This window comes from Camarhynchus parvulus, chromosome 5, assembly GCF_901933205.1.
Source record: "Camarhynchus parvulus chromosome 5, STF_HiC, whole genome shotgun sequence".
NCBI lineage: Eukaryota > Metazoa > Chordata > Aves > Passeriformes > Thraupidae > Camarhynchus > Camarhynchus parvulus.
This window is the reverse complement of record NC_044575.1, coordinates 46,466,333-46,484,886: the sequence shown is the minus strand read 5'-3', so window position 1 is coordinate 46,484,886 and position 18,554 is coordinate 46,466,333. Positions and strand designations below refer to the sequence as shown.

The following is an 18,554-nucleotide window of genomic DNA, read 5'->3' as shown; positions in this document are numbered from 1 at the left end:
GATATTGGCTGTGGGATTGAGGTGGGAAAATGCATGTTCTGTACCTAGTGAGTTCCATTTTGGAAGCAACCCTTTATTTCTTTCACTGGTTCCTATTTTGTTTGATGTTAAATGGCTCAGGGCACAGTGCCATAAGCCTGCAAGCAAAGATAGTCCTTTTCCCTGGCAGCTTGAAGAAGTCTCCACATATCTGATTCCCAGAAGCAAACTTCTTCCTGCCCATGTTGAAGTTATTCACAGAGTCACAGAATCATTTAGATTGGAAAAGACCTCTGAGATCATCAACTCCAACCTATGACCAAACACCACCTTGTCAACCAGACCATGGCACTAAGAGCCACATCCAGTCTTTCCTTAAACACCTCCAGGGATGGTGACTCCAGCACCTCCCTGGGCAGGCCATACTGTTGCCAAATCACACTTTTTTAAAAGAACTTCTTCCTAATACACGACCTAAACCTCCCCTTGTTCAGCTTAAGACTGTCCTCTTGTCCTGTGGCTGGTTGCACGAGAGAAGAGACTGACCCTCAGCTGGCTACAGCTCCTCTCAGGCAGTTGTAGAGAGTAGTGAGGTCTCCCCTGAGCCTCCTTTTCTCCAGGCTAAACAAGCCCAGATGTCTGTGTGCATGTGTGTGTGCATGTGTGTGTGTGTGCTTGTCAATGGAAATAGCCCAAGTGTGCTGAAATGGCAGATTGAGCACGAAGGTCCAGTGTGTTCAGGCCTCTTTTTTTCTGGATGCTTTTTCACTTTCATCACTGTAACATGATGAGATCACACAGTTTGGCAGGACGAGCAGATTGTGTTCAGCACTGATCTTTCCTCACTGAAGATTTGCAAGTGCCCATAAAATGCCTGTGCACATCAGTTGCCACTGAAGAGCTGGAGTGTGTGTTTGTGCAATGAAGTGGATGGTACTGGCACATCTCAGTATCTCTCAGTGGTGCCTCTGTTCAAAAGAACTGAGAATTATTGTCTCCAGGTCAGTGTTGTGCTCTGCTGTTCTGTCACAGACCGTGGCCTTGCTGCTGTGTTTCCTTGAATTGGTGGTTGACAGGAAGGTTGGGTAATTACAGCTAGTTCTTGTGAAATATAGATGAAGTACTTTTAAATGGGTACTTTTAAGTCTGTTCTATGAAAGAGCTGTGAAAGAAATAGCAACAGTGCTGACATGCAGCCTGATGTTGCACATTTTATCCCTACACCTTGCAACCATTTAGAAAGCTGGAGCAACTGTTCCCGTCTCAGAGAAGGAAAAACAAAGCTGGAGTGGAAATTGTCCCAAAATCACTCAGTGAGCAAGGAGGAGAACTGAGCCTAGAACCCACCTCCTGAGGGGAATTTCTGTCTTCTGCAGTGACATGCTGCCTAAGTACAGAGAGGTTATAGCCTGTATCATGAAATGCAGAAAATTGAACTTAAGGTTGTATATCTTCATACCCAGTTTAAAGCATCCTGGTTCTCAGAGTGCTAAGAACCTCTGGAAACCAGGTTACCTCCTAAAATAAATGCCAGGGTACTAATTTAACACCAAATGCTTGGCACTTGTGACCTGTTTGTTGGACACCCACTAATCTGATTGACATCTCCTCCCTTTCAGCAAACAGGCCACCAAGTCTGGCAGGGCTCCCCTCAGCCATGGCTCCCATGGAGGGGCAGCACTTAGGATTCCTGGGAATGCCATGAGGACTCTCAGTGCTGCCCAGCCTGGCAGTGACCCAGGCTGTGGAGAGCAGAGGATGTGACCATGCCCATGAGGCTCTCCCAAATGCCTGTGTTGCTGCAAGGAAGGGGTTGCCTTGCAAGGCACAGGCTTCAGTTCTCATTTGCTGGAGACAGAGAGGGACAGGGTGCGATTCAATCAGGGCAGAAACAATTCAGCCCTTTATGCTGAGAGAGAATCAGATGGGGAGTGAAAAGCAGCGTCTCATGGGGAGACTGCTGGTTAGAAAAACACCAGACAAAGTCAGATCAGAGGGCACTGGCTGATGTGAGCATGCATTGTAAAGATAAGTGCCAGAGCTGAGTATTAACACAGAAGCTAGCTATGATGTAATCTCCTTAAAAGCCTTTTTACCACAAGGTCTATAAATGCTACTGCTTCTCCAGATCATGCTTTAGAGAACAGATTCTCCCTCTGTGCTCTCTAACCCTGCTCTCCTCCAAAAGACCTCAGCAGCTGAAAGCATGTTTTGCCCCTAAATGAGGGGTACCTCAGTTCTGGTGGGTCCCATCAGCTTCACCAACAACCAAATAGGGATTAAGGCAGGCAGGTCTGGCCCTCAGCCTGTTAATCATTTGGAGCACAGACCTTCCCTTCCTGCTTTGTTTGACAATCCCTTGAGTGCTCTGCTCTATGCATTGCCATATTTCCATATGTAAGTAGAACTCTGAACTGTTCTCTAGTCTCCCTCTGCAATTGTACAAAACCAACACAGGTAATCCCACAAGCTTAGTGTCAGGCATTCCAGGGCATCCTGTGGGATCCTGCCTTGTTTCTGACCTTAGGGCTTGGCTGCACTGAGCTGCTGGGCATGGTGTCACTGTGCTGGCTTGGGGCAGAGGTCTGGCGCCTGCCTGGCAAGTCTGAAAGGGAGTTTGCTGTTTCCACCCCTCTAATGTCGTTTTAGCCAAATCAGTTGTTGATGTTTACTCCCAAAGAGGAAATACAATCCAGAGAGGAGGACTGGCCAGGAGTCAAAAGACATTTTGTTTTTCTGGCTTTCTCACTGAGGTGCAGTGAGTTTGCACAAGCCATGTTCCCACAATGTGCTTTACTTATGTCTGGCCAACCAATATTTTTACCTATTATTATTTTATTTTGGTCCTAACAATATGTTCATTTTCTGTAAGAATCCCAAATCTGCCAAGGAAAAGCAGCTGCCTGACACCTACCAAGAAAGCAGAGTAACATAGAGCTTCAGTAAAATCTATTGCTAAATCCAAACCTAAATGTGTGCAGGTTCAATAACTCCTAAAGCTTAGATCTTGAGCATCACACTTAACCTCCCCCATCCAGCTGCTCTCTTCCTTACTGACTATCCATACTCAGGTTTTTTCACCTGCAGTTCCAGTTCTCTTTTTTGCAATAAGCCATGCACTCCTCTTGTGCCTGTGACCTTCAGAAAATTCCTGCAGAACTATCCCTTTCCTTCACCTCCTGAGCACTCCGGTCTCCAAAACTAAGCACAAAACTGGGTGTGTTTCTTGTTTCAGAAGAGAAGTGTTTTTAGAAAGGAGGAGAAAACTAAGAAGATGAGGCAACTGAGAGTGTAGAATAACAGTATCTACAGTGTAAGAGCTGCGGGGGAGGGAATTTCTCCAGCATCATTCCCACACATGTTTTTATTATAGCAGAAGTTCCCGCTGCGTAGTGATTGCAGTATCCCCCTTAGAAGTGTAGTAGGAACATATGCACGGAGCAGCTGCATGATATAAACTTGTCTGCAACAAAGTGTGATAAACAGAAGTATCATCTGCTACAGGAATAGCTGATTTTCACCAGTGTTATTTAACCTAGCTACTCCAGGGAGGCCATAAATCAGTTTGGGCTTTGTGCCGAGCGCACCGCTATTGCCTGGCTGCTCACCCAGCTGGCTCATGGCACTCTGGAAATGGCCCTGGGCTTACAGGCAACAGGAAGGTCAGAAATCTGTAAGGGAGGGAAAAAACCAAACCTGACAGAGCTAGACAAGCCACTTCTCCATCAGTATGGAAAATGCCAGTCCTTCCTTTGGCAAGCCTGTCTGTCCCTGACCACCAGCCCGAGGGCTGCCTCCTGCAGGCAGCTGTGGCTGCCACGTGAAGGTGAGCTCAGGATTCCCTCTGGCCAAGCACAGCCCCAGGGCCTGTGCATTGGGGTGCCCTGAGGATGCAGGTCATGTCTGCAGTCATGGCTTTCTGCCCCTGGAACACAAACCAACGTCATCCATTTCTTGGTCAGCCTCCTCTCCCCCATCCTCGCAGGAAATTTTCCACTTAGATCCAAGAGCGTGGAAGGGAACACATACTTTGCCTGTTCTCACAATGTGTTTTAGAATAACAGCTGAAGATCTATATTTGTATCAAGTCTAGCAGCACCACAAACTCCACTAGCAGGCTCTTTTAAAGGATTTGTTTTTCCCTTGCTGGCTGCCTCTGACTGTGAGCAGCCCTGGGTACACGCAGCACGTTCCCAGTGCATGCATTATCCAAACACATCTGTAGCAGTCCCTACGTGATGAAATGCAGCAAACAGAGGGGATGCTTCAGCTGACACTGACTCACTGATCTCTCCCCAAGGCCCTGGGTTAGGTAACCAGTCTTGTTCCCAGAGAGCCCTCAGCCTCCAGGGCTCTGGAGACACTGATCCTGACCTTCAGCTACATTTCTCTTCTGAGCATCATCCTGATGATGCTGGGAAAGGTCCTCAGCTGGCACCAGTCTCACAGCTGGGTGGACTTTTTCTAGTTTACATCACTTGAGCCCTTGGACCTTCTTTATTAGCTGCCTAAGGCTTCATCCTATCATACAATGAAATTAATCAGCATTAAATTAGTCAGCACTCACTTTAGGGCGAATCTGCACTGCTGGGGGGAGTGAAGGGCCTTGTGCAAAAGTGGACAGAAGGCCTCAGGCTCAGGACTGAAATCTACTTTCTCAAAAAAGATATGAGCATGTGATGTAGGCTCTCCTTGTTTCTTGTGTGTTACACAGTTCCATGACAAGAGTAAATATCTGAGCCTTGGTGTTTGTGTAACTTCCTCTGCAGGGCTTTTCCTCACAGTACTCAAATTATTTCATATTAATCAGGGAATTAATTGAGCTCCTCTATTCCACAGGAGCTTGGATGAGATGCCTTGATGTGAAAAGATCCAAACTGTAACACATTCAAAATCCTTCTCCATATTTAACTGGTAGTTGAGATTGAACACTGTAGTGTCCTGGGAGTTTTTTTCATACACCCTGACATTTGAAATCACATTTAAACTTCTCCATGTTTTCTGGGCTTGCCCCTGCATCCCAGTGTGATAATGGCTGCAGGACTAGTGTCTTCTCTGTCTTGCAAATGGGACATCAACATACAATTTACGTGAATATCAAAATAATAAATAAGAGTGAAGATTAAACTGGGACTCAAACCCTGTTTTTGCCAGAAGATTAACAGGTCTCTAGAACATGTGGCATATGTAGGGATTGCTGAAAACTCACTGCCTGCACCTTCCTTTTCATTTCCAACCAAGACTGATAAAACACTTGAGGCCCTTGGAATATGAGCGTGCCTTCAAAATAAAATCCTATCCTGCTTCCTAGCATGCTAATTAAAAGTGCATGGCTGATTCAGGCAGCCTTACAATAGCAAGAGAAATGCTTCAGGCGTAGAGATGGCAGGGTTTAGCCTGTTGTGTGTATACAATATTAAAAACAAGCAGATGTCTTATAAGGATGATTACGACAGCACTCTTGACCTTTCTGCAAGAATAGGAATAAGAGCAAAAGAAAAACAATAATCAGTTTTGATTTCTCTTGAAAGTGCTCTTCCTTTCTTTAGGCATGAAGTTCGTGCTGTAGAGAGGTGATGGGGGTCTCTGTCACCCTTCCCCATCACATCAGTGGACACTCACCAGCGCCTTGGGTCTCAGTGTGTGAGTGAATTGACAGACTCCACTGGAGACACCTCCCCAGGATTACATGTGGGAGCACGGGTCACTGCGTCCCTTAGCTATTTTCCTGCTCAGCCCTGTGTTTGGTTTTGTTTTGGGTTTTTTTTTTTTTTCTTTGTTTTGCTTTATTCAGTTCTGTTTTGCTTTGCTTTGCGGAGCTGGCTGCTGTGGGATTGGCAGTGGGAAGGGGTGCCCTGGTGCAGGCTCCCTGCCTCAGCATCCCTGCCAAGAGCTGCTCAGGGGCACCAGCTCAGCGTGGCCCCCCTCAGAGAGCCCTTTCTGTCTCCTGACAGACTTGGTTGTGTTACTTGTTAATGTCCCAGCATGCCCATGCAAAGAGCAATTAGCCTAAAACCCATATGGTAATGGAAAGTAATAACACTAATCAAAATAAATTATGGGAGCACTAGATTTTGAAATGATGAGCTTTATAAACTACAGCCATGACCACTGAAGATAGCCTGATGGTGTATCCAAGGATTCAAAGTCCTGTTTCTAGATTCTGTCTCAGGCAGTACATGTTATCACTTTTACAACATACACAAAACTATTTAATGCTTAACCCAGAAGATTAAAACAGCTTCATCACAGCTTTTTGTTGGAAGCTCAGAGCAATTTTGAGAATGACCACTGAGATCTGATCAAAAAATATCAGAGAACTTCTTGGGAATTTTATGGAAACATTGTTTCCAGCAATAGAACCTTTATTTTTGTGCCTAGACATTGAGGGAAACCCTCAATAGCTGAGCTAATCTTTTCTGGTATGCACATTTCTGGCTAGAGCCAGCTGTGTACAGATACCTTCTAACATTAGAGTCAGAGCTGTGTCTTTATGCTGAGTCTTTAAAACAAATTTAGTCAAAAAAGCAGGTGTAAGATTTTTGTGATGCTGAACAATTTGATCTGAAAGAACTCTTTTGTTAATTTGTTTTGAATAAGTTGGATCCATCTACCCACTACAGGGCTGAAATGGGTTTATTTGCTCATTGTATTTATTTAGGCCTGGTGCCTTTGGGAGTAGGAGAAGGTGATAGCCCTCTAAAAGTAAACCTAACCAACATTTGTACTTCATAAATTTTAAGGCCAAGAGATAAAAGGCATTGTACTCATGTGGACTTTCCAGAGCCAGAGCATTTTCTTTACTTATTCAAGTCTTATACTGAGTCCAATCTCTTTAGCTGAATTTAGACCTCTTAAGGTAAAAATAAAAAGGGTACCTTAAACTAAGTTTTTTGTTTAAATACTCAACCAGAAATGATAGACTATGGTAATGACTAATTATCCTTAATGATTATAATTACCCTATTTCTAATCTAAATATGTTTGTCTCCATTTGTAGTTGAATGCATTCCCAAGTCATTTGTAAACGGTATCAGTTTCATCACCCTATTTTGGGGGTTGAAGAGGGGTGTCACTGTTAAAAACCACATTCTTCCTGCAGTGACTTTCCATGTATAGTTTGGTTTTGAGACACAAAAATGTTCTCTGGCTTTTAACTCAATTTATGTGTGCCACACTTACTCTGTGTGTAGCTTTATAGTTTCATAACCCCAGCACCCCAGAGCACTCTCTGTGGCCAGGCTGGCCAGCCCTCAGCTCTCAGCAGCCCAGTGGGATGACAAAGGGACTTCTGGCACCCAGGGCTGTCCTCCACTCCCCAGGTACACCTCTGTGAGGGACAGCAGTCTGTGGCTTGGTTCTTAACTCAAGGGAAGGGGCACAATTTGGCTCTGAAACATACAGCTTCTGGGGTTTTATAATGTGTTTGGAAGGGGTGGTACAAACAAGGAGGCAACCAGGAGAATTGCTCTCCTGCACTTCATCAAAGGTGAGGACGATGAAACAAGTGGACACTGACATTGTGATGGGTAGTGTGGGACATCTTCTCCTCAGTGTGTTTTGTAGTGATGCCAGTATCTCCCTGAGGGCTGTTTGGGACCCATGTGTGTGCTCTTTCAGGGTGTGCCTGTGCAAAGCACTGCTACTCCAGGCACAGTGCCAGAGGGTGCTGCAGGTGCCCCCACCCGGGGTAATTTCTCATCACTGAGAGCTCATTGACACCTGTGGGCTCAGCCCTTCTCCCCAGGTGCAGGTGATAAGCTGGGATCTGGTGCTCAAGCACAAGATGGAGAGCCTCCCCAGCCCCAGGGAAAGCTGTGAGCCCCAGCCCAGGGGAGCTGGGACATCAATGCCTCCCTAGAGCTCAGTGTGGGACTCACTAGGAGTGTCTCTCCGAAGATGTGGTTCTTCCCAGGCACCTTGCTGGTTCTTTGGGGAGTTCCCCTCTCAGCTGCACACAGAGGAGTCATCCATGCAGGCCAGGCTCAGCTTTCCCATTGTCATAAGGGGATTAAATGCAGTTCTTCCTCAGAGGATAATTGTGAGGAGAAATGCATTAAGGACATAGAAATGCCAGGGTATGAGGACTATGTGAACACATACTGAGAAAGGCAGAAAAGCACATGTAACTGTGAGCTTATTGAAAAAGGAATGAGCATTTCAAAGGAAAAGAAGATTAGCACTGCATTAGTAAGGAGTAGAACGATAAAGTAATTTTTAAATTTGTATGAAACCACGAGCCACTAGGAAACAGCTTGGTAGCTTCCAGCATGATTCTTGTGCTTCTTTTTGAGTGCCCAGTCCGGACCAGTGGGGAAAGGAACCAAGCCAGGTGGATTAGGCATCACTTCCACATTAGCAATTCTTATTTTTCTGTCATTAATGACTGCATTTAGGAGTAATGTTTACTATTCAATTCCATATGTATCTGTTTATTCTCCATGGAAAAATACTGTGACAAACCATCAAGGACTGCCTGGTGTACAGACATGTGACAAGCCTGGCTTTATATCCTGCCTCTGCCATTTGTCAGTGTCATTTATTGTGCTGAGAGCAGCCCAGTCTCTGTTTTGCTTTCTGACTAGTTTGGTTGATCGTGCCTTCGAAGAAGAGCAGGGGCTGGAGAAGGATAGCCCCACTTTTCCCATCTTCTGTGCTCTCATCAAATTTTACATGGCACCTGCTGAACAATGTTTTTCCTTTCACTTCACTGCTCCCTTTTGTGGTTTTCAGGACAGCACCAGAAGGGTAGAGTTGACCTTGACACTGCCTGCTCCTTCATGCAAACATTTTGTCATCTTTGAAATGCATTCTGTTCTGGAATCTAACAACACTGAAAACTCCCAGAGAATATTAAAATCATTAGCTTTATCACAACACAGCAAATAGTTCCATCACCCACTGAAAGCAGACTTCCTCAGCTGACATAGTAATAAAGTAGAAATTCAGTTGCTGGGGTGCTCTAGAAGTGAACATTGCCAAAGAGGAAACTGAGAACCACTAGTTGTCCAGCTGTTGGGTTTATTACTTTAATTGCTTCTTATGGTTCTTTACCTCGTCTTTTCCTAAGGTGCTGCTGTAGATTCCTTGAGGTGAATGTTGCCAACTTCTCTATACATCTTGCAGTTGGAAAAAAGAAGTTTTCTCAGGAATTGTCATTCATTATTTAATCTATTGAGTGATAATCTAAGGGTATGTGTATCTTTTCTAATCAAGCACAGGAGACAGGAGATGTCTGATCACAATAAGTGATACTGGACTGATGACATGTTTTACCCTGTGCAGCTGTTTGTGATGTGTACTGGGCATTCAGAATATCAAGTTAAACAATGAGGCTCATAAAAGAGCCTTTTGCTATATTTCATTCTCTCACCTACTTAGTTGAGAATATAGATAAAGACAGTCCCATCAACTGATTCATTATTAAATGTCACTTAAGGTGACCAAAATTCTCATGGAACTTACGTGGTTGCAGAGGCTGTGCTAAGGCTCTCTCCTCCCTCTGCAATACACTGATACTGCTCTAGGCATTGGCTGTTACTCACCATCCTTCAGGAAATGTGTCCCCTGAAAGCATGGGAAAAGGAACGTAACCCTGAAGGAAAATATTTTAACTAAATGTCACCAGATACAGAATCTTTCTTGTTTTGAGTGGTACTTAAGTAGACAATTCTAGCTCTAAATGTAATAAGAAAAATATAATAATAATAATAGCTTATATTTCCACAAGTTAACTTTTCTTAATGTTAACATATCTTGATAATTGGCTTAGAATTCAAAGGTAGTGTAAAGGAAAATAAGATTGTCAACTATAATACTCTGAAAGCAATTAGTAAATGTAATAGAACTCATATTCTTTTAAAACAAATCCCCCTTCCTCACTCCAAGGTTACAGTAATATTAGCTACAATAGAGATTGGTAGGCACTGCTTTGGCTCCCAACTAACCTCCCCTAATGGGGTTTGAAAACATGCTCTTATCAGCATAATATCCCTCTCTAAAATTAAATCTGATGCAGCTGGAGATGGCGAATGCAGAGGAAGAAGATGTTTCCCTCGGGTAGCAGAGCTGAGCCTTTCTCCTTCGTGCTGAGTACCAGGTTGTAGATAACACTGACACAGAGAACTTGGTCATCTGGGGACTGTGACAAGAAATATTTAGTACCAATAAGAGAAATTGATTGCTTGGGGAAAAGAAAGAAATGGGTCCTAAATGTGAAATAACATCTTTGCACATATCTGTGATCTTGGAGTAGTGCTATTGCGTGAGTGACTGAAGCATATTTGATAATACCCTGTTGATTTGGGAGAATTAATGTATTTTTCCACTCTCTTTTTACAGCTCCCAAGTCTACTTTTTGTCCCACTGAAGAGACCTGGTGGCCAGGCCTGGTTATTATCATTGCAGTATGCTGCGCCACACTAGTGTTCCTCTTTGTAGTTGTCATCATTTGCTACAAAGCCATAAAAAGGTAAGGCTCCAGAAGCTTTTAGTGTGCTTAGGGCAAGGCAGCCCCACAGAGGCTGACCCAAGGCTTGTCTCATGATATCTGGTTTAGTTTAAAGGCTCAAGACTTGTCTCACGATATCTTGTTTAGTTTAAAGGCATCCAAAAGGCAAAATGCATCCTGTAGCCAGTGTGTGTTTTCATTGGAAAGTGAAATGTACCATACCCTGCATGGGTAAAGGGTGTAATTCAATGCACTCATGGGCATAAGAAAGAGAAAAACTAGGAACAGGGCAGAGCTACATTGTTCAGATTAATAAGAGCTTGCCCAAAGTCAAATTGCTGCAGGTTGCTGGTAAATATGGAGCGCTTTGGCTTGGCCAGGAGTAGAGGTAGGAAACACTGTACTGCTTGTATTTGAACACTACTTCTGGCAATGTTCAAAGTTTACATGTGGGATGTGAGATTCTTTGCCCAGGTCCATTACTAATTTTAGTATTTCAAATTAATGTAAACTCTTATAACTCAAAGTCTACAGTAATATGTGTAGTTTTTCATTTGGAGACTGTACTTCTAATTTATTCTTGCTTCAAAATTATAACCTACAGATGAAATTCAAAACCTTTCTCTCTTAATGTAAAGGCCTGTGTGAAGCCTATGTACAGCAGCGTGTAGTGGCCATTTCAGCCCACTGTCTTTGCAATAGCTGCACTTGCCTAGGCCTCAAGTGGTTAGGAAGTATTGACTTCAGTTACACAGAAAAATATGAGTGAAAATAATTTTTTCTTAATTAAATAAAATAAATAAAAATTAAAATAAATAAATAAAATTTATATTTCTTCTTAAATAAATAAAATAAAACAAAATTTTATATTTCTGGTGGAACGGGTCAAGACTTTAACATTTCCATTTTAAGGTTCCAAATGCAAGTCCAAAGGGTTGATTTAGAAGAGAAGGTAATTTGTGGGAATTGTAGGCCAGATGAATGAAGGTTCATTTCTCCTCTACTGTTTTTAGTATGGCTCTGACAGCACCCCACAGCTGAGTGTTTGTGGTGTCACTGTTTTATACTGTGAGGTCTTGGCTGGGAGCTATTGGTACATCCAGGTGACCCAGCCTGCAGTGGAGAATGCAGGATTCCCATCCATAGCTCTCATGAGACACTGCAGTGACATCTGAATTTCAGCTTGGATTAAGTGACAGTTTTTTTCAACTTCATGATTTCTGAGTGAAAATATTTTGGAGTGAGGGGAAAAAGGAAAGTAAGTAAAAATACTCTTCATGAAAAATATTGTGTGCATCCAACATGATTGCAAGATTTTTGTTGAGCCTCGGTGGGGATATCACAATGGTGGAGCATTGGATGTGTTTTGTGGTTGTTGAAAAATTTATGCAGGATTTGAAAGAGCTTCAAAGAGGGAGAATTGCAGCAAGAAGAGAAAGTCTCTATTTTAGGTCTTATTAAATTTGCATAAGTATTTTTGCTATTCTAGTTTAGCTAAAATGGATGTTTATTATTTTGGGGGAGCTGGAAAGTTTTCACTCTAGCAACTGCACCTCGAAAAATTATCTTTGGAGGACTCAGATTGGCATCCAATTGAATTGGTAACACAATGCAAAGTCTCACACTTGTAGTTGCTGGCCTACCATTGCTGCTCGTTTGTATTTGTTAACCCACTGCCAAATTGTGAATGACTTGTGTCAAGGCTGCAAAATATCTGTGTGAGAGCAGAGACTCTCCAGGGCAACTTGTGCCTCATGAGGAATTGCTTTTCAAATCTGCTGTGATGCTGGTAGATAGGAGCAATAGATGGGAGGAACAGAAATTAAATTAAAAGAGACAAATTTAGAGCTGCCTTGCAAAGGTTTGGGGAATTCACATATAGTCTCATGCTTTGTTTCAGTGCAAAATAATACTGATGCTTGATGAAGACACCCATTATTTGTCAACAGTGTGAATATCAACCTACAAGTCAGCTGCTTGAACAGGCATTAGGCTCAGAGAAGAGTGAAAATTCCTCTTAGATCTTCTTATTTTTGACATTCACACTGCTGACAAATGCTAAGCTGAAAACTGCTCAGATGTGGAATGGACAGCTATGAAAGAAAATCGTATTAATTATAATTTTACAGGGTAACTAGAGCATTTCTTTTCATCAATGAGTCCTTGCTAAGACAGTTCTGCTAAAAGAATGCCCTGAAGGGCCTGGCAGCATTCCCCAGTAGTTCAGGTTTCTTGATCCACTGTAAAAGATATCTGTCAATAAATGCTGGGCTGTAAGATCAGACGCTTCACAAGAAAAGCATCTCTGGCTTCAACACAGTATTATTACATATCATTGAGCTGAATTGGCTTTAGCTAATGTGAGAAATCCTTCCCTCTGTTTTTTGCTGGAAGGTAGAAGTGACTAGAGAAAGAATAAGGGGATTAATCTGGGTGATGGAAAAGCCAAGCATTCCTCCAGTGTGTTCCCAGCGCTGGGCTCCATAACCATGCTCTGCCCTGTCCTTCCTCATCCCCTCATCCCCAGCTCTCCTCTGCCCTTCTCCTCCTGGACCCTCCTTCCTGCATATCTCCTGCAACTGGGACTTCTATCACTGCAGCACCTCTGACATATCTGTCTCCTCCCTCCACTGAAGAGGTGCTGAGGAGTGAGGTAACAGCAGTCCTCTGGTTGTAGGGTGTGACAAGGGTTAAAGGCTTTAGTAGCAAAGTGCAGGCAGGGATTTATTTGCATTGAGTCTGGCTTTGTAGTATTAATCCCTCACTTTCATAAGAATCAAATTTGGAGTAAAAAGAAAAATCCTATTGTGCTGAAGTTGAAATCTCATTTACTGGTTTCAAAGGGCCAGACCCAGTCAAACTCTCTTATGTCTGCTTTTCTGTAGCAGGAAGAGAGGCAGTGACCTCAAGGCATCATAACTCAACTGTGTTTTTATTCAATCTATATATAAACTGTGTCTTCTGGGGTAGTCTGTTTTCCCTCATAAAAGCTAAAACTTCAGTGTATCACCAACTTTAGGCACTAAGGTGATTTGTAATAAAATACAGCCTAGTGGATTGGTGCTTCTTTGTATATAACTACCAGAACTAAGCAAATACACTTCTACCTCCATTTCTGCATCCACCCTGGAAATACTCAGGTTCTTCCACATGAAATGGTCCTAAGAAATGCTGAAATCCATCCCAGTGAATGGATTTGACCTCTCTGGTCCATGAGGGAACTTTCACCAAGTTGCATCCTTCAACTTTAATACTCAGATGGGTTGAACTTTGGGAAGATACATATGAATTGATAGTTCAAAGGTGCTTCAAGCAACTTCTAAATTTCCCCTGTGTGTTGCTGGTGGCTGCAGCATTGGGCACTACATGACTGGCACACCAGGTACAGATGTGTGCTGCTGCATGGCTCTAGCACCAGAGGAGACCACGTTATATTGTGTTGTGCTGCAGTGTGGTTACATGATGAAAGGACCCTCCGTTTGGCAGTGGAGAAATAGCTATTTTCTGTGGTCTTGGTGTTAGAGGGGTATTTCCACTTTTTAAAAAAAATTAGATTTTCTTTTAAGAATCTTTCCCAAGGCACATCAGAAAAAAATTAGCGATAGTCAGCACCATCTGTGACATTTGTAGATTTCTAGGACAGGCTTAATCAATGGCTCAGCCTCAGTGTAAGCTGTGGGACTTTTCCATACATTTAATGGATAAAAAAGTGATCTCACAACCAGTGTTTTCTGTAACATATAGAAAGAGCAGATGAATAACTGCTTCAAAATCTAGAATGCTTCCAAGTAATTCTCTACTATGTCTTTGTCTGTGAAAACCTGCCATTCTCACTCTTTCCCCAAAAGACTGTAATCAAGAAGTAAAAGCAGGAGGTCTAAAGACAATCCATAAACTAACACAGGGTGGAGAAAACCAGATTATTTCAGTATTATGTGATTTTTGGGTTTGGGAATGTGCACCATGAATGCCAGCAGCTCTAACAAACCTTCATCTGATGTAAATCAATGCAGATTCAAAAACAATCAGTGGAATTCAATTCATTTTAAGCAGCTCCAGAGGTGACTGTCTCTTAAGCTTTTTTTAACATCTGCAAGTACCTGAATCTAAGGTACCTAAGACAAGAGGGGAGAGGGAAGTAAACACAGTAAAGAGGATTAACGAGAGTTGTTTGGTAAATAAGCAACTGAGATGGGGGAGAGCGGGACATGCAGTGTGTAATCCTATTTCTGCAGCTCACTGGTGTGTCAGTGTCTGTGAGGGGAGTAAGATATTTACATAAAAGGGAAAAATAAATCCCTGGCTCCCTGTATAAAATTAAGATAACACAGCCATCTGTCAAACCTTGAAGGGGAAAGCAAAGCTGAGCATCCTGGTCTTTATGACAAGTGATGTGCCACCTATTCAGCCTGTCAGGGAGTGTTTCAGATGGCTTTCAAACATGTGAAAAATATATGCTCAGTATCTCTGGAATATCTCTATAGTCTGAGATGGCCCATGAGCAGGTCACTGTGCCTGCTGATGTGGCTCCTTGGTTCTGCTGGATTTCAGGTAGGATGGATCCATCTGTTCTCAGATGTACTGCAGGGTTTGCTGCCAAAGAGCCCTCCTGCTAGACCAGCAGGGAAAGTGGGCTGATGATAGCCAAGCTTTACATGATATACCTTATATTCACTGTTCTAACTTTGTGAAGCCACTTTTATGTGTTTCTCATAGTCTGAGAAAAAGGTACCATAAATGCCTACATAGGCACTTCCTTAAGGAGGTGCTGAGTTCACCTTCAAATAATAATTAAATGGAAGAAAATATTGTACTGAAATAAAATGACAGGTCATATTTAAACTGTCTTAAAATTCATTGCTCAGGTATTTTTAGGGTGCTTATCATTTGTGTATGATTTATGGCCCCTGTATACTGCATAGTTCCAGAAGCAGGAGCAAGGTTCTGAAATTTGGCTTTGTTTAGCAAGACACCTGCAAGGGGAAGACACTGAGACTTTCTTAAGCAGGCCAAGAACTGGCAGTGGGGGCTGTGGTGACGGTACCCCATGGTGCAGGGTTTTATGTCCCACTAAAAGGTCATAGCCCTGCACTTTTCCCCCAGACAGTTTGTACCACTCACTCCCCTAAAGAGAAAGGACTGTGTAGTTCTCTACATGGTCATCTCCTATAAGCCACTGAGACTAAGCATGGTCTAGTCCAAAATCAGCATTAATTGCAACAAAACAGTGTTGTTTAGCCTGAACAGAGAAGTCAGAACCCTAAATGTACTTAATTGCTTTGAAGAGCAATTCACAGCATGACTGATGACAGACAGGTCAAGGTGAATTGAAATTGTTAATCTCTCCTAGTCTCCCTGACACATTAGAGGGGTTTGTACTGAAGTTCCTTGCAGATGAAGGGAAAGACAGTAATTACTCAGAAGATAGAGTGAGATAGTTAGTGGAAAGGATAGGTTTAGAACTACTGTTTGAGTGGGAGACACCCAAAGGGAAGAAGAAGGTCTGTGGGGGCAGATCTCCGTGCCTTTGATGCAATTCACTGATGCCAGACCAGATCAGCTCTGCAAAAGGGATCAATCCCCAAGAAGTCATCCCTAAGAATCATAGAAAGAGCCTGGGAATGTTACTGAGGGCAGCTGAGAAAAAGGCAGACTTTAATATTTTGGAAAAGTAAGGAAAGAACTTTGCATTGTGGCCTGATTCCACGGTCTGAATGTTGATGTTTATCAGCAACAGGATTAGTATCAACCACTAAACACCACTGGCCAGGTCTTCTGTCACCTCTAACCAAAGCCCAATATCCCCATGTGTTGATTCCCTCTATGACTAATCATCTCCCAGTGGTGAATTGACTCCCATCCTTGGAATGAGGCTGCAGATGATCTACTAAAGACAATTTAAATACCCTGAGCAACCAGTCTTTCTGCAGGAGATCCCATTTTTCAATCATCAAGAAATGAGTTCGTAAAATCACTGCTTGATGAAAACTGAGCACTAATGCAAGGAAAATCAATTGTTCTACCAAGCAGTATTGAAGTCGGGATGTTGGTTGTGCAGCTTGTGAGGGCAGTATTTATGAGACAAGCTGTTGAAGAGCTTTACAGCTTGACCCAAGCCCAGTGGAGATGCCAGAGCTCTGCTGTATTTATTCTGCTGATTCAGTGGCATCAGTGGGGATTTTGGACAGGGGACTGGTAGTGTGTGCTGCCCGATCTTTTTTGGGTACATCAAGATGGAGAAGGATTGGTGTAATTTTGAAAGTAGAATATCAAAAGTATTGCAACTACTTGTTAGGCTCTTTTGACAGTTCAAGGGCTGATGAGTGAAGTGGATAAAATAGTCTTTTACTTGGAGACATGGCTCAGCCAAGCCACATGGACACTGCTGTGCTGAGCAGTTTGTTTTGCTCCTGTCTGTGCAGAATGTGTTGGTCAGAAAAGCAGAAGGATCTGCTCTCCAGTGCTGTCAGTCTAAGATTTTTATAAGTACTACATGTTTTTGTAACTGTTGTAGGGCAGGATTGCTCTGTCTCTTCTAAGTTATGCAAACTCACGAATTCTGCTAGGGAGAAAGTTTGTGGTCATAAATGGATAAAATGCTCCACTGTTTCTCATAGCCAGGAACACTGAAAGCCTCCAAGAGGCTTAAGTCTTTAGCATAAAACAAGTTGTTTCACAGAACAGTCTCTTATGGATCATTTTGCACTTGTTTACTGCTAATTTGTGATCTATTGACGTAGGTGCCAACAGAAATCTATAGAGAATTATGGTCTGTCCTGTGACAAATGAATTTTTTAGTGTGACCAGAAACAAACTTGCAGTTTTTTCTGTTTTGTACTGCAGATGAAGGTGCCACATTGAATGGGCAGAAGTCTACCTGTATAGCCAAGTACTGTTGAGAGTTCTGCCTCAATGCAACTCTGACAGCCATGGGTGGATTTTACACACTTGTGACAGAATACAATGCTCGTGCTGGTCTAATTAGATTGGTTGCAGCATTCCTGATTTACCCCAACACAAATAAAAGAAATAAGTTAATACTAGAGCTTTGAAGCATATAGGAGAGCTGCAAGACTCACCATGATGTTTTTATTACATTTTTCCCAAAGACAAAGAAATAATTTTTTCTCAGGCATTCATTTGATTTTTTAGCCAGTCATACTTTTTTCAAGCTGATGTGAGGGTGCTTGTGGCTGACCATGAGGGTGAAAAGCCAAAGCTGTGGCTGTGGCATACCCAGGACAGTATGCAGAGACATTTGAATAAACTTTCTGTCTCGATTATCTGGAGTACCTGAGTTTAGGACTGAGCTTAGGACCTGCAAGAACCCAGCAGCAGCAGCCTGCAGTGTCACTATTTTTATGACTCAGAGAAAATTGTACCCATGGCAGTAGGGTGGGGGTGTAGATCCATACTTCAGCTCCTTATCATCCAGAAATTCCCTGTGCACAAAAATAATCCCATGGAAACCTCCTTGCTGGCCTTATTGCCCCTTATTTCTGCAGAGGTTTTGCAGTGCATTTTGAGTACAAGCAGTGAAGCCTGACTTCTCCACTGGCTCAGCAATTGCAGCTCCTGGTGAGTTGAGTTGGTTTTGGGGGTCCCAGCTGAAGGGAGATCACGTCTCACACCCCCTCACTTTGTTCTGCTGTTTGCTGCCTACAGCTGCATTGTCCAGAGAGCAGAGGCACAGACAGGGTCCCCCTCTGCACATCGGTGACACTCATGGGGTGCACATCACCCACAGCCACACCTGAGCCCCTTGGAGCTGTGCTGCCACTGCTTGAGGGGCTGCACAGGCTGATTTCTGCTGCCTCTGTCCTTCCTTGTCCACAACCCCTGTACTCAGTGCTCAGTATCTATCACGCTGTGGGGTTGCTAAGCAGCACTCAGCTCCCTGCTCGAGAGCCTTGCGGTGACGGGAGACACGCACCGGGGCAGCGTGGGCAGAGCTGCCATGGGAGAACATGGCATCTGCTGGGGGGTCCCTGTCCATGACACCCCTGCCTTGCTCTCACTCCAAAGTCCCCTCCATCAGCAGGGACATGGTCACCCCCTCTGCTGTGGCTGGGCTGGAGAACCATGCTGCTGGATTGTCCGTCTTGGAGAGCTGTTGGCTAATTAG

The 18,554-nt window shown here is 43.4% G+C and overlaps 1 protein-coding gene across 1 annotated transcript in view; it reads left to right on the top strand.

Moving 5' to 3' along the window:
* PRIMA1 (proline rich membrane anchor 1) overlaps nucleotides 1-18,554 on the top strand; it is a 46,569-nt gene that overhangs the window by 18,187 nt on the left and 9,828 nt on the right. Inside the window, exon 4 of the mRNA XM_030950504.1 lies at nucleotides 10,321-10,450. Within this exon, the coding sequence (XP_030806364.1) occupies nucleotides 10,321-10,450 (130 nt within the window). The remainder of the gene's footprint in view (nucleotides 1-10,320; nucleotides 10,451-18,554) is intronic.